The sequence below is a fragment of the Gasterosteus aculeatus genome, chromosome 14, assembly GCF_964276395.1.
Source record: "Gasterosteus aculeatus chromosome 14, fGasAcu3.hap1.1, whole genome shotgun sequence".
Classification (NCBI taxonomy): domain Eukaryota; kingdom Metazoa; phylum Chordata; class Actinopteri; order Perciformes; family Gasterosteidae; genus Gasterosteus; species Gasterosteus aculeatus.
In genome coordinates this window covers 7,511,851-7,539,092 of record NC_135702.1, presented here as the reverse complement: position 1 = coordinate 7,539,092, position 27,242 = coordinate 7,511,851, and the positions used below count along the sequence as shown (strand labels likewise).

General features: G+C 45.1%; 2 protein-coding genes and 1 long non-coding RNA gene across 4 annotated transcripts in view; 1 reads left to right on the top strand and 2 right to left on the bottom strand.

The window, feature by feature from the left end:
* Positions 1-27,242, bottom strand: part of unc5cb (unc-5 netrin receptor Cb) — a 99,169-nt gene that overhangs the window by 63,005 nt on the left and 8,922 nt on the right. The window lies entirely within an intron of this gene.
* LOC144388207 (uncharacterized) lies at positions 6,488-7,746 on the bottom strand. Its single transcript, XR_013452484.1, has 2 exons — positions 7,605-7,746; positions 6,488-6,716 (listed from the first exon to the last, which is right to left on the bottom strand). It is a non-coding gene; the product is annotated as an uncharacterized LOC144388207 (long non-coding RNA).
* On the top strand, positions 6,650-9,124 carry LOC144388206 (uncharacterized). Its single transcript, XM_078087816.1, has 7 exons — positions 6,650-6,789; positions 6,947-7,080; positions 7,212-7,305; positions 7,534-7,857; positions 8,063-8,222; positions 8,296-8,423; positions 8,552-9,124. Exons 1-7 carry the CDS (start codon positions 6,766-6,768, stop codon positions 8,705-8,707), a joined length of 1,020 nt encoding a protein of 339 aa, XP_077943942.1. The 5' UTR covers positions 6,650-6,765; the 3' UTR covers positions 8,708-9,124.

Below are 27,242 nucleotides of genomic sequence, written 5' to 3'. Positions count from 1 at the left end.
CGGGGGCCCTAAATTAGTTTCCTCTGTGTGTGCGAGGGTGATGCATGCGACCCATGTGTTCACTGGGTTGACTTTCTTTCTAGTTAATATTGCCGCTTTGTGCCAAATTATGCTCAAATCAACAGGGATGTGTCGGTTTCAAAAGGCTAAAGCATCACGGAGCCGGGAAATAAAACCTTGTGGGAGGGGGGGGAGAAAAAAAAGAGAGAAATGACACTAAATGCCCCGTGCAAACCCAATCCTTTAAGCCACGACTTCTGCCACCTCCTCCAGCATGTGTCTTTCAGTGTGACTTTCTTTGAAGTGACGAATGTTGACAGCTGTGACTTCCTGACCAGCTACGCAAAAACAGAGGAAATGTATACAGAGGAGCGGTAAACGCTCTCTGTATGTTGAGACTACGTACCATTACATGCAAACACTGTCAAATGAGAATAAATCCACGCACCATTTCTTCGAGTGTGCGTGTGTCTCGTTTTCTCCGGTCCCTCAGTGTAAATACGGGAATGATGGGAGCAGTGACAGCCTCCTTTTAATTTCCCAACCTTTTAATTCGCTGATCTGCAGCTTTCAATTCAATTTGCACTTTTAAAAAAACACATAGCACACATTCCCTCTCAAGCAGTTCTGCCGATAAGTGGAGGTCTCAACCCGGCACTTTAATAAATGTGTTAATTCAGAGCTCACCGGGCAGAAACAATGGCACCATTGGGAGACACATTCCCCAGCTTTCATTTCCTCTGTCTGTCTTGTGCCGAGCTGGAGACGGCCCGTGGGGGGGAAATGAAGCCCATACATCACACCGAGGCATCCCCGCAACTCCAACGTGTCTGTGCATCTGTTTAAATGTATTTTCTGCGCGTTAGTAGCACAATATATGTGAGGCAAAATTAAATTGGATTGCAGGGTGAATTTTGAACACAAGATTAGAACATTAGGTGCACATTTTGAATGGGGATGTGATTTTAACCGGTAAAAAGTCATTGATGACGAGGAGTCAACACTGCCATTTTGTGTCAGGGTATGCAATGTTCTGTGTGTGTGTGTGTGTGTGTGTGTGTGTGTGTGTGTGTGTGATTGTCCACTGCGCATTGACGGGGGCTTTTCATTACTAAACGAAGCCCTGTGGAAATAGCGCCTCTGCTCAACCTGAACGTTTCTATTATTAACTCTCAGCTCCGCAAAATCCTCAAGGCGAGTGTTCTGCTGGTCTGTGAGGGAAAACATCTTTACTGGATAATAGCCCTTCGTCTAATTACAACGCCAGCAATCACAGACAGTGACACACACAATCACATAACGCACTGGTTAGAGATTAAGGAAAAAGGAAAAGGTGACGTGCATCACATCCACCATTCGTGGCCGATGTAGAAAGCGGCGCTCATTAGTGCTGCACTACGGATGAGCACCTTATAAAGACTCTTCAATCGGATGCTACAGAGCTGTTTGCTGTTGCAGAACCAGTGGCTGCATCAGAAGAAGTAGAAGTAGAAACACTAGAAGCTGCTTCCATGGGTATGAATGTCAACCAGCAAGCCAGACGGAGGGTCCCATGACGGTGTGGTCCGGGATCTTCCCCCTCGGTATGTTAAGTTGTCTTTTTGATCCTCCCCGTATTCTTCTTTTTCCCCCCCTCTAGAATCTCTGTTTGCGATCTCTGATTGAGCTCGGTACGCAGAGGTCAAGAGGTTAAGTTGCTCGTGTCGGGGATTCCTCAGAAGGCTCCTCGTTCCCGACTGACCTGTGCCATAAACACGGGACCTCGTAATCTCTCTCCCTCCTCTCACCGCCACATAAACACACACACATACACAAAGGACTCGGGTTCCATGCCAGCTATAAAAGTGCACAACGCCCCTCTTGTGTCACTTAGTTCCCCTCCCAGTTCCCTTTTAATGGCTTTTTGAAGGGGGCTGAAAGCTTTTCTCCCGACTCTCGCCCAGGGTTCCTTTAAACTGTTAATTAGTGAGGCTGATCTGATGGGACTCCGGTGCCTCTCAGGTCCGTCACAAAGTCGGCGGTGCCAGTCAGGGGGACAAAGAGACACTAATCCCAGCTTAACTGACTTGCTGGAAGTAGCGAAGGCAGAAGACAACTCGACTAAACATGCCTTTGAATGAAAAGAGATCTAGAAGGTTGACAGAAGATAAATTCAAGTTAAAAGCACAATAAACGCGTTGGGCATGTTGAGTTCAGGTAATGTTTTGCATATGGGAATTCCCGAAACACACAAGTGACCTACAAATACCTACTTTTGCATCGTAAATCACATTTCCTTTTGGCGTCATGATTTTACACTCACATTTTTAAGCTTCCCTTAAAATGGGTGAGAAAAATCCACAGAATTTATGATACTTACCAATGGCAACACGTTTCGCTTGTCGAGAGTGCTAATTGTGCTAAAGACATATTTTTCAAAATCACTTACTGAAGTTGTTAAGGCACTACAAAAAAGGGCAACCTGGATCTTTCTAGAGTAATTAACGAAAGACTCATCTCCCTTTTATTCTACAAATATTCAGAAAGCTGTTCTAATTCCTTTCAGCAACCTTTTAAAATGCCAATTGGCCTAATTACACAAATAACAATAATAACAACATCATGTGCAATATAACATTTCAACTTCACTTGCAAAGCTCACATCTATGTGCAGTATCGCCATTCGTATTAAAAATATCCCACTCAATATCATCAATATTACGTTTCCATTTTAGTTTCCATTGGGTACGGATTATGGTATCACTTCGTATACACTTTATTATCATTTATCATTTTAATGACTTTTTACTCTTGTATTTAATCATTGTGATGTATTTTTACTTTATTTATTGACTTTACTCTTATCGCCATTGCGTTCTATTCTTCAATGGTGTTGCAACGGCATTATTTATTTTGTAAAATGTTTATATTTTACTTCTACTGTTTATTAATGTTCCTTTTTATTAATGAAACACTTTTCTTATCTTATAAAATACTTTAATTACATTAGTGTTGGTGCACCTTGATGTTAGTCCAACCTTTTGATGCTGTTTAATACTATAGACTATTTATTGATTGACTGGAAAAGTGCGGATTATCTTCATTTCAAAAAGGGAATACTTAAATCCTTTTAATATGAAAAATATAATATCCTATAAATGAAACGTTTGATTGGCTTGCTTCTTTATTGATTCACATATGAGCTTCAGCAGCCAGATCCAGGCAATAACTAAATCTGCAATAAATGATCTTAATCAAATAGCTGGAGTGACACACGAGTTAATAGTTCTAACAAGAACCAAGAAAACCATCATTCCCCTCTTAAATATTTACCTTGGCTTCAAGACTTATGGAATATGTTTTCAAATGCTGCTGCTGAACATATATTTCAATATCCATGAGACATATATGGTTGATTGGCTTCTCTGCTCCTTCTGTCAATTTGTATTTAAAATTGTATCTTCTATCTATTTTTCAGATCTTAAATGGTGTCGCAGCAATCAAAGTCCATCAAACAACAGCGGTTTACTGACCACTGGCCAAGACAAGATAACTGGGTGACCCCGAGGTATCATCAACACGACGCTCTTAGTGGTATGAATCCGAGGGGCAAAGAGGCGATACAGTAGGTAGAAAGGGGAGAAAAAAGGAGGTACTTGAAGAGGTCGTGTCTCCAGAGTGATGGAGGCGAATGGAAATGGGTTGATATGAGGGAAGGAAGACGTCTTAAAAGGAGAAGTGAGACGCCGCGCAGGAGGAAATGCAGGAAGCTGCGGAGAGGGCGCGGTGGGTTATTGATTGTGAGAGCAGGAATGTGTGAGAGGAGGCAGCCCGGCAAAGCGAGAAAAGAAAAGGTAACAAGGTGGGTTGAAAAAGAGGAATAAGATGCAAGAAGAAGTGCACCATGAGGGGGGGGGGGGGGGGGGGGGGGTTGAAAGCTGCTTCAGACTCAATCACCAGGTGACAGGAAAGGGGATAGAAAGGGTGGGTGCTGTGACTGGGATGCGGGCTGATGAGTGGATGGAAGTGGAACGGAGGATCAAGAGGGAGAGCGAGGTCGTGATGCAGCGTAGTTAACATGTTTCCCAGCCATCCCTGGAACCCCCGCTGTCCCTGCCACTCAGCAGGCGTCCTGCCCCCTTCCTAATGACTTGTTTACATCCACGGCGGTGGATGAAAAGCTCACAGCGGCATCAATACTTCGAGATGCATTGAGGATCTTTGGACTTTTGAAAAAGATTAAAACAGTTCTAAGCACTTCTCGTTCCCCCCAGTTCATCCCTAATTCCTCTCCCTGGGGATTGTGCCAGTCTTCTTTAATGACCACCATTAATGCTAAGTAGCCTTCTGGAGACCTATCCCACTTTATTAAATAAAGCCGGTGGAAAATGAATTTGATTATGGATTCTGCTGTTGTTAATGGCGCGTGGCACAAAACAATGTTGACTTTTCTTCTCGTTATCGTTTTGATATGACGATCAGGGCGCGTTCTGCTCCGTGCACACGCTCACGCACGCAGGGAGATACAGACGCAGGCTTCGATCAGCGTCTAGCGACGTATAATCTAGCACCACAGCGGGGCCCTTTGCTTTGTGTGTGTAAGTGCGGAGCGAGAAACAAATAAAAGAGACCGAATTGCTGCACGCTCCAACGCACTCCCAGCACTCCCCTCACAAACCACCGGCAACATGGAACCACACACAGCCGCGTGACGATCTGCGGTCGCCAAGAAAAAAAAAAAAACTGCACAAACTTCCCTTTGATGACAATAGCTGGAACATTCTGCCTGCGCCCCCCCCCCCCCCCCCCCCCCCCCCCCCCCGCCTCTGAGAGGAGGCCGTGGATCTGCGAAAACAGAAACATGAGAGCTGTCCGGATTAGGCAAGCTTTCGTTTGAGGCTCACCACCTGCACACGCGCACGCATGTGTCCGTGCGTGTGGTAGAACCTTACTTCGGGCTTCGAGGGTTCTCCCATCATGGTGATGATCTCTCGGTTGTCCTCCCTGTTCTCTTCCTTTCTTTAAGCTGCCCCCCCCGACCCCCCATGCCCTCCCCCCTTTCCTGTTTCTTCTCCCCAAGTCCCCCGAGTCGCAGACACCAGAGCACTTAACCTCAACAGGCCTTCCCCCCTCCCCCCCCTCTACTAAGTCTGCCCCCCGCCCCCTCGACACAGACGCAGCGTCACATCAACTCGGCTCATATTTAGCCCTGGATATGAAAGATTAATACGAGGGGGGGGGAATCAGCGGTCGGGTCGGCCAAAGGCTCCACCGCTGCTCCTGCACAGCAAATTGAGCAGAGTTAAATTTCTGGTGTTGATAAAGATAGAGTCAATCGAACTCTATTTGGAATTGATCTAAATCTCTATGTTGTTAAATCTGTTTGATTTCACACTGCACCACAAAAGAGTTGGTGTCAAAATGGAGTGTTATTACTGTTATTGTGAAACCAACTCTATGGGTCGTCAGTCTCTCAGCTCGGGTGTAAGGAGTGACTACCCTCTGGCATCGCGCGAACAATAATCTCGTGAGAGCAACAATCTGGCGGGATTCAAGTAATTTACCTGCACAACTCAACTGGAGCAACGAGCAGCACAACGTTTTCGAGGACAGTTTGTTCAAAATTGAAGAAAACGTGTTGCATTGTGTCGGTAAATAACAGTTAATTAGATAACCTAATGAGTGCTATTATTATATACAGATGGACATATATTTAGACATTAGTAATATATTTATAGCCGCTCTAATGTAGGTTAACTGTTATGCTGCCGCCTTTACTGCAGCCAGGCTAATGTCAGCTAGCTAGCAACCGTAACCTACGCCCAGAGCGGACAAACTACTGTACGGTAACTGGCAAGCTAACGTTGGCAAGCTAATTTTGCCAAGCTAACGTTAGCAAGAGTTTGTTTCTTCTACTTTCACACGTTTTCTGTTTACTGGTCTATTGAGTCTGACTGTGAGCAAAATAGAATTCCTGTTGAGTGTTTCAAGTTTGTTAATGTAACGTTAAGTTACGTGACGGTACTTTAGTAATGCCAACATTCTTTCAAATAAATAAATGCTAGTTAGCTGGCTAGCTAAGAGCCAGAACCGGTTCCCACGTCTTAGCTGCATGGAAGCAAATATTCTCATACGAGGACTGGGTATATGTATATCTAAATTACATTTTGATTATCAGAAGTGTCGGTAGTTAATATGAAGTTACTATCGGAAAGTTAATCGGAAGGACTCCTTTCTCAAATACGTTTTACTGTGCTTATAGTTACTCAACGCCGCAGGGCTGAAGTTTTGAAGAGGGGGGCTGAACGCTACGGCTGACCGGGCGTGGACACTACGTGCAGCGGTTACGGTTACAGACACAGTCTGGAAGGTTGGAGGGGAGCCAGCGCGGACTTTTTTTTCAGCGTGAGAAATACGATGTGTGGCGTAACACTTGACAATCATTGTCTTAAATACATATGATCTATCACTGGGTAGTAATTAAGGAAGAATATAATATGCTTAGTACTTTTTAAATGCTTTATTTAAGATTGAGATTGTTTTGTTACTGATAGGTACATTTAAATTGTCTTTGTTCTGTCTGCCATTTTGTAGATCTGGATGTTGAGCTGGTTGCAGATCAAGCATCCTCCTCTGTATTGACATCGCTGTCCCCAACTTCATCCCATTCATCCTTGGTAGTGGCACAGACTGCACTATCCCCAGCTTTATCCCATTCATCTGATTCCACCGTTATTCTGGAGTCCACAAGAAAAAGGAAAAAAAAGAAAGAACCCAACAGGGTTAATGGACCAGAATGAAGCAAAACAGGTAGAGCTTTGAATAAATCCATTTGAAATCCAAAATTAATTATTTTTTGTAAATGTATTCGCAGTATAAAGTAATGTCATTAGAAAAGTTAAATTCTTTAAAAAAAAAACTAATTTTTACCGTAAGCATGCCATAACAATGTAATATTTCTTGGCAGATGGTTGAGGGTGTTCTGAGGGCCAATCCAAAGGGTGAAGAAGTCTTTAATGAGTATGATAAGACTAAAACACTAATAAACACTAGTAAACAAATGGTGAACATCCTGGTTGCAGATATGATAGAGCTACATGGGTAAGAATTGCAGGTCACTTGGTTATGTCATGTGTTGTAGCTAAATAATGCTGTTCTGTATAAGTGGTAAGGGTGTATTTATTCTTACAAAACATACATGCTTAAAAGTAAACTATGACTTATTTTTAAAGGAGGGTTCCACCGTCAAGTGTAAGGACCAATTATGCACTGGGAATTGTGACTCTTTTTCCATACCTCCGTGATCCATTCTCCAAACTTGGATATGTAAGTTCTATCTGAAAACCAAATCAGTGTGATTTCAATATCTTCTTCACTTTTCTAGTTTGTACTCATCTTGTTTCAGATGAGTTTTTGTAGGTTGCTCACCCTTGCATTTTCAACCTGTTTTTTAAAATGTTTTGCAGTCTATTCACTGTCTACAATTTTTGTGTTGAGTAACTTATTCTTAAATTGAAGCATGAGATGCCTCTGTTTGGGTCTTTCTTTAAAAAGGAACACTACTATGATCCTGAGGGTAATACTGGCTTCATTTCACGGAGGATCAAGACGGTTCAACGCAACACCTTTGCTGGCTTGCGGGGTCGTTCCAAGACCGTTCTTCAGGATGGTCCAAAAACCAGGCGAGAATCTCTATCAACCTGCCAACAGCTATTTGGTGAGGAGTGCAGGGAGGCGATATCTACAATAAGACATTCCAGCGATGAATCTGTGGTCAAAGAGAAGAAGACTTTCCAGTATCGACAGAAGATGGTTGGGGATGATGCATCATCTTCATTCCTGGATGTGTTCCCTCGTTTTCTTGATGTACCTGGATTGGTAAGAAAACTCTTTTGCTTTGGTTGTAGTTGTCCAGTGTAGAACAGTAATATAGTCCAGTGCAGGACAATATAATATTTTTCGGCACTATACTATAATCTCTTTAATCTTCTTTTCAATCTTCCATTTCAGTATTTGACCTTTCATTCATTTTGTGATGTATGCTTGAACCTGTATATTAAAATATTGTTTTCCTTGTTTGTAGATCGACCAGGATTTCTCAATGATGTTTGGTGACGAAGTGTCTCAGAAGTTCCTGTCCAAGTGGTCAACTTTCTTCAAGCCAAACATCACAGACTGCAAGACTGCAAAGAATATGGATGAGTTGCTGTCAGCAACTGAATCTGAGTCTGAAGATAACAATGGTCAGTATAAAACGTTTTCTTGAAATATATATTTCAGTGTTGTACTAAATAAATACATTTTTTATGCCTTTAGGATGGGACAGTGATCTGTCTTCAATCCTTTTGCTGCTGCATCTACTCCCTCCAACTTCAAGGGGCCAGAAAAAAACTACCAAGATCAGTTCAGCTCAAGCAACCAGGCGTCTTGTTAGATATCTTAAGGTATGCAAAAGTTCCTACACCAAGAATCCCTTAATAGATGTTGGGATTCTGAGACAGTTTTGCTCTGTATATCTGCAGAAATGTGATCAAGATGTTATAGTCATTTATGTCTCTTAACTGACCTACAGGAAGGAGCCAGAATTCCTACCTTCCTTGAGAGTGTCGACGCAAACAACCGTTCCTCCTTTGCATCGGTGAGCAAAAGAAGAATATCCAAAGGTTCTACCTTATTATCGACCGAAAACCACTCCCGTGCAAGGCACACACATCAGTGGCAGCTTTAGACATTACATTTGGACGCCTGTTCAAATGTTACAAGTACAAGGTGGGTCAGATATTACGGTACTGAGTACCAGGTTGGGTTGTACTTATGCACTGGATGTACCGATGATCTTCCTGTGTTCAAAAAGATCTGTGATATTATAATACATGAACAGCACGCTTTCATAATATCCTGTAATGTACAAACAATGTACTATGATGACCACTTTAGTGCATACTGTATAGAAGACCAAATGAATGTGTTTTCTGTCATATCTGTGAAGGCACTGACTTATTTTAGACCATTTGACAAGCAATGCTCTAATGACAATAGTCAAAGAGCGAACATAGTGCCTTATTGTTACATTTAGATAAATGTACAGCAATGAAAAAAGATTTGGTAATGTTGATGCATTTGAAGAAATAAAAATGTTAAAGTAGTGAACTTGTCATTCGTATTTCTAATTATTCACATTTCATTTAAAGATTTTTTTTTTGTGTGGGGGGGCGGGGCAGCAATAACACTTTATAGTGTTAATGGGGCAACTCCTTTTATAGTATGCACATCACACTATAAGAGTTAATTAATGACTCCGATGAGTATTAATTTCTAACACTACCCACTGGTGTTGAGAAACTAACGCTTGAGTATTGTTAAATTTCAACTATATAAGTGTTAAAATTAACTCTATAACAGTGTTAAAATGGCAACACTTTAAAAAGTGTTACATTGACACTGCGTAGTGTGGACCCCATGGGACACTTTAAAAGTGTTGAAATTAACTCCAATAGTGTTAATTTGAGTCTGTCCATTTTGCTGTGTGTGGAAACTGTAGAGGGTCTGTAGTTTTTAGCTGAAGCGCTGAAAGGAAGGAGGCTCCATGCCGAGCTTTCCACCCCGGTGTCGCTTTCAGCTTACCTTCCCCTGCTGGGAATCCTCCAGCAATTATTTGGGCTGGAGCGCACTGCTCCCCTTCCTGCAGCAAACAACGACATCAAATGCTGTGTCTTTTGGGATCATTGAAAGAAAAGAAAATATTCTTTTTGACCATTTTTCATAAAAAGGGAGGTTTTTTTCTGCAAATGCGACCAAAACAAGCAAGACTTGTCCTGCAATACCTGCAGACGGTCGATTCAATGTGCAGAGACTTTGTCCATAAACATTGAAGAGGCTACTTGTTCTTCAAGAGATATAGCGTGGAGTAAGGTTACAAAAGCAAAAAGAGAATTTGATAAAAGACAATTGGATAAAAGATGAATCAAGGAAGTGTAAGTAGATTACACGGCACCATCCATATCGTTAAACAATCAAATGTCTCTTTACAATCTCCGTCCTGAGACACATCAACTGCAGGCGGAGGCATCCTGATGAAAAACACACACCGAGCTCCTCTTAGCACATCAAATATTAAGAGCCAATATTAGCCCCGTCTTTTCCAGCCCATCACCATTCCCGGAGCAGGAAACATCCTCATGAGAGCGTGTGTGTGCGTGTGTGTGTGTGTGTTTTCCTCGGTGTTGTGATGTGAAAGTAATTGTGGCCGGGGTCTGTGTGAGTACAGTGGCTGTGAAAAGGGAGAGGTCGTTCACAGGGCACGGCTTTTTTCTTGGAAGTGAATATTTGTACTGACGGGTTTCAGCTCTCAATGTGGTACAAGGTGGTACGGGCAGCGCCGATCACGCTGACCTCGTCCATTACAGTGGCGTGACCAAAAACTGGTGACCCCTCTTCCCCCCCTCACCCGTCTTCGCAACACCCTCCCTTCGCACTTCACGCAAATCTGTTACATTTCGCTCCCACGACTGATTTTTTCGACCCATATGTCAATAAATTCATGCACGGCGCCCCATAAAAGACAGCCGAATGCCCACCAGAGCATCAGAGGGACTTAATGGGGAGCTTTTTGGGGGGATGGAGGGATGGGGGGATGGGGGGGGGGGATTACAGGATGACTTCTCGCTCTCTGCGGGCACAAGTTGCAGAGCGCTACATTGCTGTCTTGTGCTTAAAGCAGCTCTCCTCTTGTTTGGCACTTTTCCCCCTCACCACCGGCAGCCCGACAACTTTCATCAGCCCCCAAGGCCCTTAGAACACCCCCTTTTCACAAAATAGAAAACAGTATATAACAAGGATGTGAGCACAGCGGCTGAATCTGGTTTGGAGAAAACAGAAGGCTCGTCAAAGCGGTGCTTTTTAAGGCACTTTGTCCAGCTTCTAAAGCAATGTGGGACACTTACTGAGAGGGAGGAGGTAAAGGTTGAGGGTCGGCTAAAAGGTGTTGCCCACTTTGAGAGAAGTGCTGCGTTATGCTGCTCCCTAAAGTACTGCGCTGAAGGTCATGTTTGGCATTCCGCAAAATAAAATGGGAATCGGTGGGTTTGAAGTGAATAAACTCACAAGGAAGTTCCAAGATGACACAATAAACTTCTGTATTTCAAAGGCTCTGCTGATCATGCGTGACGTTGACACCCTTGTCTTGATGAATATGCATACTTTAAAAGACATTATTTGGGCCTAGTTGGCTGTTGGGATGTCTTTTTCCCCAGACTGAACTACTGTATCTCAGCTGCTTTTGAACTATTTTAACAATATATTTGAAACTGTCCAAACAGTTTATTACTAAATGTTTTCAAATCAAATGGCATTTCCATCAGCCTCAGCTGCATTTGTTCACTGCTGATGAGGAAATGTGAGCATGCTGATTCCCTGGTCTAAGATGGCTGACATGGTAAACATTCCTTTCCACATCACCATGTTAGCATCGTCACTGTGAGCATGTTAGCATTCAGCTCAGAGCACTAATGCAATTTCCGGCAATTTACACTCGTAAGCAAACTGAAATAACAAAAAAACAGAAAAAAATGTTCCATCTGTTTGCACACCTTCCACATCTTTGAACACAGCGCCTTATTTATTATTCAGGTAACATGGGACGAATTCGATTTCCTGCCCTCACCTCTCAACTCTCACCTGCCTCTTCTTCCTCTCAGATCAACATTCCACACCGACCGGCCAACACGAGCCGGTATTCAGGAGTATTTGGTGGAAGAGCCCACATTAGAGCTGGTTTAGGGTTTCACATAAAAACACCTTGATCCTTAAATCTCAGCTAAGCCTGCTTCAGTTTCAGACGGCAGGGGAAGGAGCCCGCTCCAACACTTGGGCAGACTGGCTGCGGGAGAGATCATGTACGGACACACACACCTGACTTAAAAGACCATCTGAATATAAATGTCTTTGAATGAATTAGTATTGCTTGTGCAGGGGTTTCTAGATACCCAGGGTTGTGTGTGTGTGTGTGTGTGTGTGTGTTCATAACCCCGTGCGTGCATGCAGCTGCCCTCCCAACAGGGATCCGCTCCTTCAGACACATTTTCACCTCATCTGCGTTTAAGGGCATTAATATTGCACCAGCCGCGGTGGCAGGGTTAAATGGATGACTGGGGGGAGAAAAAGAGGGGGGGGGGACTGAATGTCAAATGCAATCCCTCCACTCCTCCTTCCTTCCCTCTCTCCCTTATTTTCCTTTTCGCTCTGATCCGATGCTACGTGAGGAGTTCGGGGGCAAGCTGTAGCTGGCCCTCGACACAGACTCAGAGATTCAGAGGGCAGCGTGTCTTGTGTTTAGGGGACTACATGATCGCTTTTATCTGCATTTGCATGAGTGGCTCCTGCTAATCTTGCTCTCTTCCTCCTACAACAAGAAGGCGAGAACGTTGATACAGGCCTCAGGCGATTAATGACTATGATTCATTCATCAAACCACTGTTAATTATAGCGGTAGTTTTGAAAATAAAATAAAAATTGCAAGCTTGTTAACATGTTTAAAGGTGTCCCAAGAGGCCAGGATACCACAATGCATTATCATAACCACCTCTAACCAATCTGCTCTGTCCTATGCAAAGATCGAGGAATGTCATGTTACTTCTGTAATTAAGTCTCCTCCCTATCATGGAATTCATCACTGAGACGATGTCCTGGGCTGCCTGAGTAGGAGAAGAAAACATCGGACCTGGCGGCCCGGAGAGACTGACATCACGCGGGTCACTCGGAGGTTAAGTTAACAGGCGTACGAGCCTCTAAAAAATTAAAAGCTTGAGCTCACGAAAGCTTCCCTCCAAGAGTACAAGTGGCATGACCTGGAGGATTTGCGAGAAGAGTGCAGTCAGTGTGGACGGGCGTGCAGGCACACGCCTCAGACATGCACACATAGCGCCGGTGTTAATGCACTCGCCGGGTTGATCAGCCTACGCATGGGTAACCCTGCAGCACACGCACTGACACACACACACACACACACACACCCTCTCTCATCCGTCTTGCTCTAAGTCAGACACAAAAACTCAGCATAAAGCATTGCCAGTGATTGAGTGCTCAGTGGAGTGAGCAGCTGTGGATGCACACGAACAGGACAGATGCACCGACAACGCTGCAGGTGGACGGATCGTATCTCTTTACTTTTGTTTTTCCTCTTTATTTTCGCTCTCAGTCTTCACACGTGCGCGCACACACCGAGCAGTGGTTGTGCTTAGTGAAGTGTGAGGTATACAGCGTGCGTGTTGTTATGCAGGGTCACAGGAGCAAGGTTTCAGTCATTAATCTCTTGATTGTTAAAATGCCAATTACCCCAGTGTGCATCGCTGGCGGAGCCTCGGCTGTGTAGGGAGTGTTTCTTCTACCTCGCGATCAATCTATAACCTGCGTTACATTAATATCAATCTAGCTACTGGCACACAATTATGAAGTTATGTAGCAAAAAAAGGGGGTTTTGTCCGGGTCGACCTAAGAACACCCAAAGTCTTGGGACGGACTCATTTGGCAGCATACACAGGTTGCATGTCATTTTCTAATCATAAATACATGTTAAGTTAAACGTGTCTCTGTGCTTTTTGGCTTTATTCTTGATGGAATAACTTTGACAACTAGACTGCCTATTAAATGCCTCTCACATCTGTCAGCAGTGGCTTGTCTGTAAACAAACATGTTTTGACAGCGGAGACCCAATGAGTTGATACAGAATAATGAGTCAGTTAGCGGGGGGAAAACAGCAAGCTGCCAAACGTATCTTCCCTTATTGACTATCTGCCTCCACTGTACAATTCATGCCCGTCTTCTGTTAGAAGCTACTAGTAAACGTTCAATTATCTTAAAGAATGTGTTCAATGCGAAAGCACAAGAGGAAATAAATGCGTCTACCTGAAAAGTTCTGTTCCAAGATGTAGTTGCGGTGTATTTCTGATGTCCTTGGTGTACCAAAAATTGATAAATTCCAGATTTTCTTGACGCGTTGGACACAGGTGAATAAAATGTGCCATTCATCATTCAAAAATCTATCAGAGTTCCTTTTTTTTCCAATTCCCCAAACCATATGTCATTTTATTTCACAGGTGTTGAGTTATTCATCCCTTGTCTCTCTATTTTTAGGTTTTCAATAAGGCGATTGTCATTTTTGCCCAAGTTAGGAATTCTCTAAAGGGAGCCGGATTCTGCACAGCTCCAAGGAATCACCGCTGTTTGCTTGACCAGATGTGACGCCGTATTGTCCCTAATACACCGAGTACAGTGTAGTACAGACAGGCTCCTTTACACGGCGGAGAATATGCAGATGTGACATGGACTGCTGCAGATGTGGCACAAAGCGCACAAGACTTGCAGTAAATTAGGGTGAAAAGTCTATATTCATTTGGCTGATTCACTGAACTGGATGAAACAAGAATTTCTGTGTCTCCTTTTATCAAGGTGTAAAACGGATGTGAGCATGAAGATGGAAACTTGACTGTGTAAAATATATCTTGTTTTATAACATATAACAGCTTTGTGATTAAAAAAAAAACACAGTAAAGGGAAAAAAAGAAATTACAACCTTAGTTTTAATTCCATTTTTCCCACCAAGATGCAGAAAACCAGAGGTTTAAAATCAGGCAAATACAGCTTCCGTACATCATAAATGTGTCGTGAAGTTATCAGAAAAGTCTCAATAGCTGCTGATTTTTAAAACTCAGCCTCACATTCATGAGCATTGATTGTAAAACAGGAAGCATCAGTGTAAAATGGTGAGGGAGACAAGAGTGTCATTTATCTCTCCACCTCCAGCATAATTTACAAGATAATTACAAGACTGAGGAAAAAGATAAAAACCTGCAGTCAGGCAGGCATGCATGAGGGTTCATTATGCTGGCAGCTGCATTTATTTATTTGTAAAGAGCTAACTGTGCGTCATTTCTTTTATCAGGAAACTTAGGCTCCAGCTAAGCTGCTTTCGTTAGCTTCCCTCACAAAATCTGCCAGACTTGGTGGCCTCTCTGACCGAATCATTTCATAAAAACATTGCTAACTTGAACAAGTTAATAGTTCTGTGCATATTGCCAATGCCATATGAAAGAACACATGCTCAATACTTTCTATCTACAGAGAAAAACCTACAATAGCTACGATGTTCAACCGCCAGTCAGCCCCAAGGAAGTACCATGAATTGGTGTCGGTATTTATTTTTTATAGTTTACTGTTCACCAGTTATAGTCACGTCTCCTCCAGTCTGAGATGAGAACGCAGCAGGCCTACACCAGCCCACATGAATCCACGTGGTGAGGTCCTTTGATCAGTGGTTCCCTTTGTGAAGGCTTACCATTGTTTTACACTTGATTTAGTGGCTCTGGGTCCGCGGCTTTGTTTGGAACGTTTTCAGGTCCCTCAGTGACGTTGCGTTGCGTAATAGCAAAATCTCTTTATGTAAATAGGTAAAGAAATGTGAGATTACACTCTCCTAAATTCTATAGCACCACGACATTAAATACACTTTCATTTGAGCTTATGCATCCTCTCTTTCTTTGATTCCTCTAACTCGTTTGCACCTGACATGGAGTGTCAGTTCAACAACTCGCGGTTGGATTGCTGTGAATTCATTTAAGATGATTGACAGTTATGGGCTGTGTGATTGGCTGACAGGTCATTTCCAAGTAGACAAGTAGAAAACACCCACGGTGATGGGAGGTGGAACTATAATGAGGATTTTTTTTTTTTTTATGGCAACAGTTTTGATGGATTCCCACTTCAGTTAACCTGTTTTTTGGACATTTTAACATGTTTCAGGAGGTTGTTGTATTATTTAAAAGGGTACGTTGCTCTAGATAGTGTTTATCACCTGCAAAACACACACTCAATGGTCTCTAAAATACCCCAAGACTTTACTATAAAGCTCAGGTAATGTGAGGTAAAAGAAGCTCCTCGGAGAATATGCATACATTCCAGAACAAAGAACAGAAAAGATAAATGTGGCAACAAAATGTAGCAGAATGAAATATTGTTGGGAACAACCAGACTTCTGAGACTTGCCAAGAGGATGTCAGTAAGTGATTCATTTTGCCCCCAGGGACAAGATTCAAGCTTTCTCATCTCTGCCTTCCATTCTCTCTGTGTCCTCCCTTGTTCAACAGCTGTGGATCAGGGTTTAGGGTCAAGGGAATCTCTCTCTCTCTCTCTCTCACACAAGGATGTGCTACTGTTAGGCTTGAATGCAGCAGAGGGTGTGGAGGAACGGCGCTGGATTTTCCCATGCCAACGGTTAACTGCTGGCTGTATTTGAATCTGTGGGGGGACCTCCGCTGCCCTTTGGATCCCTCCCCTGGCCCCTGGCCTAGAGGCTCGGTCTTTTCCCCTGCTGGGACACTCAATGGACTCTGTGTTGTGTGGTGTGTGTGTGTGTGTGTGTGTGTGTGTGAGTGTGAGCATTGTGTGTGTTAACGGCGTACCTCAGGAGGGGTTCGGTCATTCAGCCTCTAGCTTCAAAATTGCAGAACGCCGGCCCCTCATCCAGGGCGCTCATCCGTCCAAAAGGAAAAAACTTTGATCTCTCTCCTTAAACCTAAAAAGGTTATTTCCTTAATGCTCCATTTGTTAAGTCCCTAATTTATTTTCTGGGTAAATAGTTTTTCTCCCCTCCCCCTTCCCACACATTTTCAGGCCCTCAAAATGACTATTTTCCTTGCTCTGTCCCTCCCTACTTCCGTTACTGCCGTCATCCATCCAGGATTTGTGTAGGACATCTCCTGCGGGAGGCGGGTGGGTTGGGGGGGGTTGAAAGCATTCCTCCACCTCCCCTGTCATCATGGCTTATTTAATAACTAACCAAATAGAGTCAACAACAAGCGATGCAACACCTCCCCCCCCACCCTCCTCCTTTCCAATGGTTGCCCCCCCCCGCCAAACCATCACCCTCAGGCCTGATGAATGGGACCATCAGGCATGCCAGCTGCCCCGGAGGTGAGCAGGCTGCCCCCGCTGGGGAGCCAAGCCACCGAGCAAGTGGGGGGGGGGACGAGAGGCGCTGGGCAAGGCCGGCCTGCCAGGACTCACACTACGCACGGCTTGGACAGAGAGGACTAGTGGAAATATGGAGAAACGCGAGGAGGGCCGGTGAAGCAGAGGGGTGCAGGATGCACACGCAAAGAGGGAGGGGAGGAGGGCGGGGGGGGATGTGAGGGGGGGCGCAGTTTGGGCGCCAGCAACACAGCAAGGACACACTCACAACATGTTTTCGCTCGCTGCTCGCTCATGACTTTCCACTCCTCTTGACGACAGTTGCTCCGTGTTTTACTGGGCAGCACATTCCCTTTTGGAAAGATCAGGGCGGAAAAAATGGAAGGAATCCATTTTTTTTTTTTTATAAATTTGCATTCGTCAAACGTGTTTTGCATTAATCAGACAAAACGTAAGTCTCGTAATGGTGATGTTCTCGGGAGCGCGCTGCACACCAGAAGCCGTTCTAAGCCTTTTGTGTCGTATTGCAGGAGCATAAATTAGCCCACAGTATGTACGGCGCGCTTCAGCTTAGCTACGTGTATTTGTGCGATAGCAGAGGGAAAAGACGGTAGAGAGGAGAGGATGCACACTACTAAGCCAAATTATGAATCCTCAACTTGACAAGCAAAGACGGGCATTAATAAGCCACAATCAAGCCACACTCATGAATTAAGAATAGGTTGGTAATTAGGGCAGTCTATGCGTGGTCATAAAGAACAAACATATGCGGAACGACTGCCCCACGGCGGGCTGGTGATTACTAAACCACGACTGTTCCGGAAACATGGTGAGCCTTCATTATTGGCAGGGCGAAGCCGTTTCTGTGCTACTTGAAATAATTATTGACGCTGCCCAAGTTAACAGCATATGCGATCCCCGCCCATTCACTCCTGCCAAATAGCCAGCCGTGCCCTCTATTCATTACACGGCAGTCTCCCCGCGCCACTCACGCGGCCGCTGCCAGCCTTGGGTCTGTTGTGCAGGCGCACAGGAAAGGGTGAATCGGAGAACTCTTAAGTGAGAAAATTCGTCGAAGCCGAACGCGTGTCCCCATCGCACATTGGATCTTTAAGTGAAAAAAGAAGACATCTCGGATGAGGGACTCTTGTTGAACTGGGACTGAACATCAAGCCTGCACATGACGTACGGCAAGCTGAGGCTAAAAAATATATATATATATATATAGTATATCGACATCACATCTCCATCTTCCTTAATCTAAGCTTCTAGGGAGAGACCCGCTAGATCGCCCGTCTTCCGAGCACCACTACCTTTGATTTGCTGTTGATTTGCTGCTGTATTCCCAAGCAGCCACTGGGTTAGCTGCTTCCCTACCTGTTAAAAAAAATATCGTATCTACATCCACAGCTCGCTTTCTCTTTCTGCGCTCCCATCTGGGGAAATCTTTATTTTCATATTCAAGCAAACATTTTTATAAATGCAAACAGGCTTTCTGAAGACGGCATCCCGGGCCAGACATGCCCCCGTACCTGAAAACGTAGCAGCCCATCTCTCCCGGCCCTTAAGAGTAAGCACAGCTGTGTTGAATATTTCCCTCTCTTCAGTTCATTTGAGGGTGATCTGAGCCCAGCCGCCCCCCCCCCACACACACACACACACCTCCCCAGGACATGGAGCGGTAAACAGGCCAGACTATCAAAGCAAACCACCTCGGTTAGAAAGACTGAATTATGAGCCTCTGAGCACCGAAGCTGTGGATGCAGACGGGCGGCAGCTGGGTGGAGCTCAAAAGACTCCATGACAGCAGTTGGCCTGACCGAGCGCTAACAGGCTGAGAAAATAAGATTCCCTAAATCATCAGCGAGCAGCAGAAGGGTTGTACGTCCACTGCTGCCATTAACGTATAATCACTATACTCCGAGTGGGAAATGGCTTTAACTAAGTTGATAATCACCCCGGCCCTAAGCGATTATACATTGGACAAAATTGTTTTTTGGGGTTTCTGAAAAGCTTTTGTCCACAACATTTTAACGTTAGCGGCTGAATTGAACTGGCAAGTGCTTCCAGACAAATTGGCTTAAATCCACCTCGAAAAGCCTGAGAGATATCTAGGGAAACAGACAAGACCCTTCCTTAACTCTCAAATGTGTAAAACCCCCTAAAATCAAGGAGTTTGCCCCTCATCAAATCCGCGTAAAGTGGCACAGCGAAAGGAGCTAAGAGCCGTCGAGAGTTTCGGTATCAGAGCGTTAAACTCCAGATCAATAGGCAGATCTCTTTATCTGGCGCCAGTCATCCCCAGGTTAGTCATTTGGCTGAGGCTTAACCGCACATGTAAATCATTGAGGGAAAGAAAAGACAAACAGCGGCTCCAGTGGCTCAGCGTCCATGTGGCAAAGGATGCAGGCGGCGAGGAACCAAAGTGGCCAAAGTGGCCGCCCGCATCCTCAGTCCGACCCATCACCTAAACACACACTCAGGGCTGGACGCATTTAGCTCCCCTCGTCACAGGGAACTATTCATCCCCAGGAAATAGCCTTCTCCGTACGATGTGTTCAACTCGAGAGCGTCAGAGGACACCGAGTTAATGTCCTAACCCCCAGAATCTTGTTGGTCTTTTCGTTTTTTTGCATTATCACAATTTGAAGCCTGCACTCTACATTAGTATAAGTATCTCCATTTAGTGAACCGGCGTGTGATTGAGAAGCGCACACTGGGTCAGCGCAAATCGTTGCACTCGGCGCATTATCTCATTACGGCTCGCTGAAGGCCACAGCCCCCGGGGACGCTTCTTCACCTCTGTCAAGTTATGTCAACCTTTATAAACGTCTATTTGCCCGTAGCTGCATAATGTGATAGCATAATTGAAGGGGTAATGCTAATTAATGCTAGCAGGCCCATCAGAACACGCCCAGAGTAAACACAGATTAAATTCACAGAACACGCGTTCCACGAGCCCGACGCTCAACTGGAAACACCATTTGTCAGCGCAATCACGGTCGATTCTTTTCACAGGTGGAGCGTTAAAGAAACACATGTTTGATATAAGCGTCTGCTTCTGTGAGCTGTTTGAAAAGCCTCACATGGAAACACTGAGTTCATGTATTTCTTTCACACACAGCTGGTGCATGTTTTGCCGAGTGTGTCACCAAAATTAGCAATGATGTCAATGATGGACGTCGGTACTCCGAGTGTTTCCACTTTTCGTCTGGAACGGACTTCATTTACAGACGTGCTGTTGAACCGCAGCCATTGTGACACGGGATACATTCGAACTAGTGTGAGAGTCGAAATCCAATTCATGTTGAAGGAATCACACAAGCCGCAGAGAAGGGAATATTTTACAGAGCCAGTGAAGAAAAAAGACAAAAAAGTCCACTGTCTTATGTGTCCCTCTAGTCTGGACCGACGCCACTCTTCACTATTCTCAGCCTTTTCTTTTCTCCAGTGCTTTACAATGTACTTTCTGCAGATGACTTAACAAGATCTTTGAGCTTCATTGGTTCTGCTGGGAGACAGAATGATCGTCTCCTGATGAATGCTCCCATTTTTTTTTTTTTACTCAATCCGTGAAACAGAGCCCTCCTCTTCCTCCGGTGTATTCTCTCCCCTTTCAAGCCAAAGTGACAGTTTGCTTTGTGAATGGGCACAAATCGCTACGGAACATAAATGCTGAAAACTAAACAGGGATCGGCGGAGGGGAGAAGACTGGATGCGTGTGTGTTCTTAGCGAGCTCCTCTGAGGTAGGTGAGGGCTGTGAAAGGCCACATTGTTGATGTCAAGGCCAGTCAGCATCAAAGGGCTGATTCAGGTTGCGAGAGGAGTCCTCCCTCGTCCTCCCTCCCTCCCTCCCTCTCTCTCTCTCTCTCTCAACACACACACACTTACACACTGTTCCACTCGGCCCCCCCGAAGACCCCAAATACATCATGGTTTACTGTTCCCTCTCAGCCAAAAAACAATATTTTGAGTTGAAGTGTAAACTCAGAGTGAGGTCAAGGGGCACACAGTAACATGATTCAGTGTATGTGAATGGAAAATAAAGACAGATTTTGCTTATTTTCCTGACATGCACTTGACTGAAATATCTCCCATGAGGCAAACATGTCCCTCATGAATAATGCGTTGTCTCCAGGGAACTTTTTTTTTACAGTAAACTCACATCAACTGCGGTAGCATAAATGGGGCTTGCGTATGTAAATGGTAACTCACCAAATTCTTGCCACAACCAAGGAGTAGAATAAACGGCAGGGCTTATTGAGAGCTTTAATTACACCCACATAAATGCATCATACTGATGACTTCCGTGTGCGAGTGTGCGTGTTTTTTAAGCGCGTACGGGGGTATCATTGTACGAATTAGTAAAGTTAGACACCAGGAGCTGCGCCACCGTGTCAGGACGAGATTTAACAAGCTTTAATAACAAGCTTTAATGAGCTTAATTAAGAATCCATGGGATCCCCATAGAAACGCCTCAACCCCACAGAATCCGGCTCTGGGTCTGAGAAGCTTTCAATTGGATTACTTTGGCTAATGTCACCAGGACACAACAGTGAAAACAAACACAGGACAGGCTGGTTGAGCAGGGGGGGACGAGGTGGTGAAAACCGGGGATGAGCGTCCCAGAAGGAACTTTGGCAGGGAGGGAATACCTGCTGAGGGATGATGGGAAGAGGGAGGGATAACCAGCAGAACCAGAGGGATTAGTGTCGCTCGCAAACACGGCCGGTGCACAGTTGGCACAGGAGGACGGGTTCCTACCTCTTCAGCTTTTTCACTCCAGTGATGATTGTGCTCCCAAACATAATCAACCCCTTCAGCCCACAGATTTCCTCTTTTTCTTTTCACGTTGTTCCCTCGCTTCTTCTTCCATGCCTCATTTTAACGCCACGAGTGGATTTTTTACTGACCTGGTTTTGCATACATTCAACGTTTAACAAAAAAAAAAAGGATTTGTAAGGAAAAATGACAAATAGGGGTAAGTGTCGTGTTGTGGAAGCTACTTTCTTGTTTCATACACGCCTTGGGAAAACGCAATGAATGAAATAATAAGAGTTAAAGGTGCCATTTTCACAATGCAATTGAGTGCAAATTGAGGCGGTCGTTGGAAATGAGCCTTTTCTGTTAAACCGGTGCAACATTTCCACTCTAACCTAATCTCTTTCAGCCCTTTCCACCTCCTGTCTCCTGCAGGATCAGTTTGCCTTGCGGTGACCACGGGGAGGTTCTGTAAAGTGCTGTCCGACAATGACGGAGTGACCTTTCAGATAAAGCCTGATGAATCTGCCCATCCCAGCTACCCCCCTCCTTCCTCCCGTCATGTGCCCACACACACGCAGACGAACGCACATGCCGGTAAACACCTACACACTGGCGTATCTGATGACCCACTCTCTGAAAAGTCTTCCCTGGGGGGACTTTTACACATGCACACAAACCGGTCTGGATGCTTGGGTGTCAGGTACGGTATCACCGGACCCTGGGAACTGGGAATATGGGTGGGTGACCTCAGTGGTGACACAGAGGTCACGGGGGTCTCCCGGACTACACAGAGCATCTATACATGGTGAGCCTTGGGCTGGGGCTATGTGGGGAGGTCATCTTTCAACCATCTATCCACTGGGTCCTCCCATGCCTCTAGCGAGTCCCTCCACCGTCTCGCTATATATAGTTCCCTCGTTCCCTTGGACTCTTTGTGATGGAGTCTGGGGATCATCATTATAAATCAGCCTGTTAGGAATAACATTTTAAAGAGCTTCTTCCCGGACTCTTAACTGAAGTCTCCATTAGTGAGGCCAGAGAAGATGGTTACTTGCATGGCAACACACAGCAAATCAACACAACAACCCTTTTAATCACCCTCTCGGTCCTTGTGTTCACCCTTTCTTCTTCCCTTCTCCGGCCGCTCGCTGATTAAGGAGTACAGGTATACGTTTACCACGTCCCAGGGACAAATATATGTTGTTCATTACAGCTGTATACCCAGAGCCCTCGCTCCTTATCTGCATCATACTCTTCAAATACTGAGCAGAGAGATATTTTTCTTACGTTAGATAGGTCGAGGGAAATTAGTGAGGAGGAGGGGAGGAGGAGAGTGTAAGCTCATTTTATCACGCTGTTAGTCTCTGGCAAGGGGCAGGACTGCTGACAGTACACGGATAGCAGGCGGTGGGATATGTGGAAGGCAGAAACAGAACAGGGCCACGCAGCAGGAGCGCCCAAAGAGGCACTGATTAGAAGGCAAAGGAGGCAGATAGAGAAAGTCCAGCAAGAGAGCTTTAAAAAAAAGACGAAGAAGAAGAAGAAGAAGCTGTGAAATGTGCCAATTTCACAACACGCATGCACACACACGTACACACACACACATAAACACGTAGCATGATTTCATTTTATTTCAGCCTTGAGGGAAGGCTGAACTACTCGCCGCGTCCTCCTCCCTCTCGATAGCTCCGCTCTTGGCCCGCCGCACGCCTCCGGGGCCGGCGAAGGCAGCGATTAACGACAACAGGGAGAGTGTGTATAAGTGTGTAAGTGTGTGTAAGGCCTGATCGTTAGAGCGGCCAACTTGTGTAATACAATTACAGAGGCTGCAGAGAAACTGCTAATGTGCACGCAGGCAGCTCTGTCAGATGGATCAGGTATTGAGTTTTCAATGCTTAATTCACTTTCCGGCACACACATGGGTGCATTAGTTAGATTAGAGTAGCGGGAGGGGACGGGAGGTGGGGTCGGTCTACCGCCGAGCCGGGCAGATTTGTTTAGTGGTGGCTGTCAATTACAACCCTGACCCTTGCACTAAATGCCCGCTCATCCAGTGGGGGGGGAGGGAGAAATAGAAAAAGAAGTAGACAAAAGCCAGACGTGATTGGTAAAGACACGGCCATTTGCTGCGGAAGATAACAAGTGGCATGTTGTGGAGTAAAGAAGGGCTAAAACACCGTGCATAATGCTACACCAATAAAACAGAGTGCTGGGGCCTGAAAAGGCAATGTGACCATCAGTAAGATTAGTGAGGCAATGTTATCACCAGAGGGCGGCGGGAACGGGAAGACGCCAGGCCATTGGTGGATGGGTACTTACAAATATGAAATGCTAGAAAAATGATTTGATTTGCTCTTTTGAAAAGTCTTGTGCAATTTAAGAGACGGATTGTGGATGCAATTACTCAAGAGCAGATTTCCCCTTTTACGCGTTTCGAATTGTATGGTGCAACATAAAAAGGACATTTTACAAATACGGCCATATCAAAACCCGGGCTTCTTTATAGAATATTTAGTATTTAGTACATTGTTGTTCCTTGTAGATTGTAGATTAGACGTTCCTAAAATTCCGTAATAGTGCATATTATATGAAAAAGATAAATGAGTCATTAAGTCAGTAATTTAAAAGATTATTAGTTGTTTTGGAAGAAAAGGGATGGGAGTTATTATTATTGCGGGAGGGTCCATGCTGTCTCCTCACACACAAACACATTCATCCTTGTGACCTTACGTCTAGACATTATACCCATTTCTCAATACAGCTGGAGCCGCTCATCTCGAGTCTCTCAAGGACTCGGGAACACGCAATCGTAATGCTAGTTAGAGAATAATTATGACTCTGCCCCAGAGACGAAAAATAAATTCAATCTCACAGCGGCTCTTTTTCTCCAGTAGCGAAATGGGCAGCAGGACACGGCCACAATTTCCACAGTAAACACCTCCCTCCCATGTAAACACATATAATCACAACAAGATGCGACGCTACTCAGCTCGTAATTGTATCACTGAAGTGAGACGAGTGAGTTTGGGAAGGGGAGACAGGGGGGGTGGGGGGGGAGGGATTATTGCATTATTGCTATTATCCCAAGGGACCACCCGGACACAAAGGACATAGTTTGTCTCTGTGTAACTGGGGGGGCCACTAGTGACAAATTATCTTGTAGACCTTTACAAAAACTCTAGTTGAATGGGACAAGCTTGCCAGCGAAAACCTTCAGAAACTGACTTCAAACAGCTGCAGCCCCTCGTCGTGACGCATCCATCAAAGCGCTGATCGCTTTTTGTCCTCCGACCCGTTGACCAATCCATTCGACGCCGTGACCACAGGCTTCAGACCTGGAGGCCTGCGTTGGATTTGGACTTCACATGTCCCGTCAAAATTCCATTCACAGTATACTGCATTCTCTCAAGCTCTTATTAAAATAAACTGTGGCAAAGAACAGAAAAAATGGAAGCTGTAGTGTAAATACTCAGGCTCGGGTTTCTCATGTCACTTGCCCTCACATTTAATCAACGTGGAAACAACTGCCAACATCACCCAAACCAGGTTGCGCGGGTATCTGGTGCTCCACAGAAAAGCAACACAATGAGGCTCAGATTACCCCGTCAAATTTACCAAGAAATTGCGAGGGGAGGGAAAACGTGCATGTATGTGACTTTCTAATGCTCAAAGCCGTCCGATCCTTACAAACACATTTTGTTCAACATTGTCGTATTTGTTCACCAGATTTTTTTACCTTTTTTTCCATGAACAAAAAAGCCACACAAAGCATCCCAGAATAGTAACGTGCCTGAATCCTGAATGCTTTCAGCCTGCTCATCTTGTGGGTAAAAGCCGTGCAGCTTAGTCGTGGCTATCTCCGTCTCATTTCATCCCTTGTCTCCACCTCCTTCTCTCCACCTTCCGTCTTCTTTTGGCCGCTATCACTGCTTTCGTTGGCGAGGTCTCGAAGGGTAGAGCGGGCCGCTAAATAAAACATTTGGTATGGAAAACCAGCAATATGAGAAAAGAAAAAAGTGGCTAGCGGAAAGCCAGCAAGCCTCTGCAGACTTGTAAAAACGAAAACACCGTGATTTAGTGACGTGTAGCTTTGTAAATGCAACGGTGAAGCAATGCGCGCAGGAGCATTTAAACAGGCGGCTACTGAAAGGAACTCATCGGGAGGCCTGATTTACCAGCGCGCCGCTCCTTCCGTTACACAGCAGAAGTTACCCGGCGTTTCCCCCCCCCCATGCGCGTCTCTTCGTTGTTTCACCTGACGGATCGGCTTACCTCGCGTCAGCCTAAAAACCATGGGAACCCCTATGCATAGTGTGTCACCACTGAATTATCGGTTTCCGCAGCACATGCTGGAGCATATCTGCAGCAGGCCATTATGGTGTATCGGTTTACAGTTGGTGTGCTGACTCCAGTGCAGCTGGTATATACTGTATGGGGTCATAGTTTATTGAGGTCTGGAATTAGAGAAACGGGCCTGTCATCTTACTAAGCCCGGCCATTTTTTCCAAACTTCAGATCTCATTTCTGCATTAACTTGACTTGAGGGAGTGCCGTTTGACAAAAACCTCCCTTATTACTCCCCACCAAAGTGAAGCCTGGGTCGGCATAACCCCAAAAAACGTCACATACTACTAGTAAAAATAATATGTCTGGGCAATAGATTTATTATGATCCCTTTGGTAATGGTAGTAGTAATACTGGACATAAAAAAAGGTTGGGATGGGTGTTTGTAAATGCACTAGCTGATCCTTCGTGTTTGTGGAAGTACTGGGGGCTTATTCCAATCTGGAGGTGGTTTGGTGAGGTCTGACAGTAGGAACATATGTGCAACTCTAAATATCCGCGGCACTATTTGGGGTCATATGCCTCAACGGATTGGGAGCCTGTGGATGTTAAACAACAAACTGGAGTCGTGTTTACTCCGGGAACCTCGAGCGAGAACGCTCATCCGTATTCAGAATAAAGCCAATTCAGACATTTGACCTGGTTTAGGAAAAACTCCTGCATCCTTTTTTTCCCCCTCTCGCTGCATTTCCGAGCAGTCATCAGAACAACATCCATTATTCACCCTCCCTACTGTTTGGTTAGGTGCTTGGAAGGGGCAAACGCACAGCTGGAAGCTCTCCTCGGCCCTGTATCCCTGACGCAACTTGTGCATTCATCGTGGAGTACATAATTCCTGATGTGTTTGAGCCGATAAGGACGTGGCATGCTGTGTGTACTGCAGACATTTTGTCAATGTGACTCGACTTCTTTCATGTAAGAACATCACGTCGGACCGGCAGGGACAGACACATTTCAGCTCGTCAACGTTTTTTTTTTCTGACATTTACAGCGGTGAACTTCGGGAGCTGCGGCGAACGCTTCGTGTGCCATTAGCGAGCTCAACTCCGCGGCATTCGTCAACCGGAGAATGCACGCGAGCCGAAAGACGACGCGGTCACTTATTCTCCGAGCGGAACCCTCCTGTTGGGCCCATATTTTCCGTTTCCTGACAGATTACTAAAGCAGAAGAATACGGTACAGTTCGCCCTCG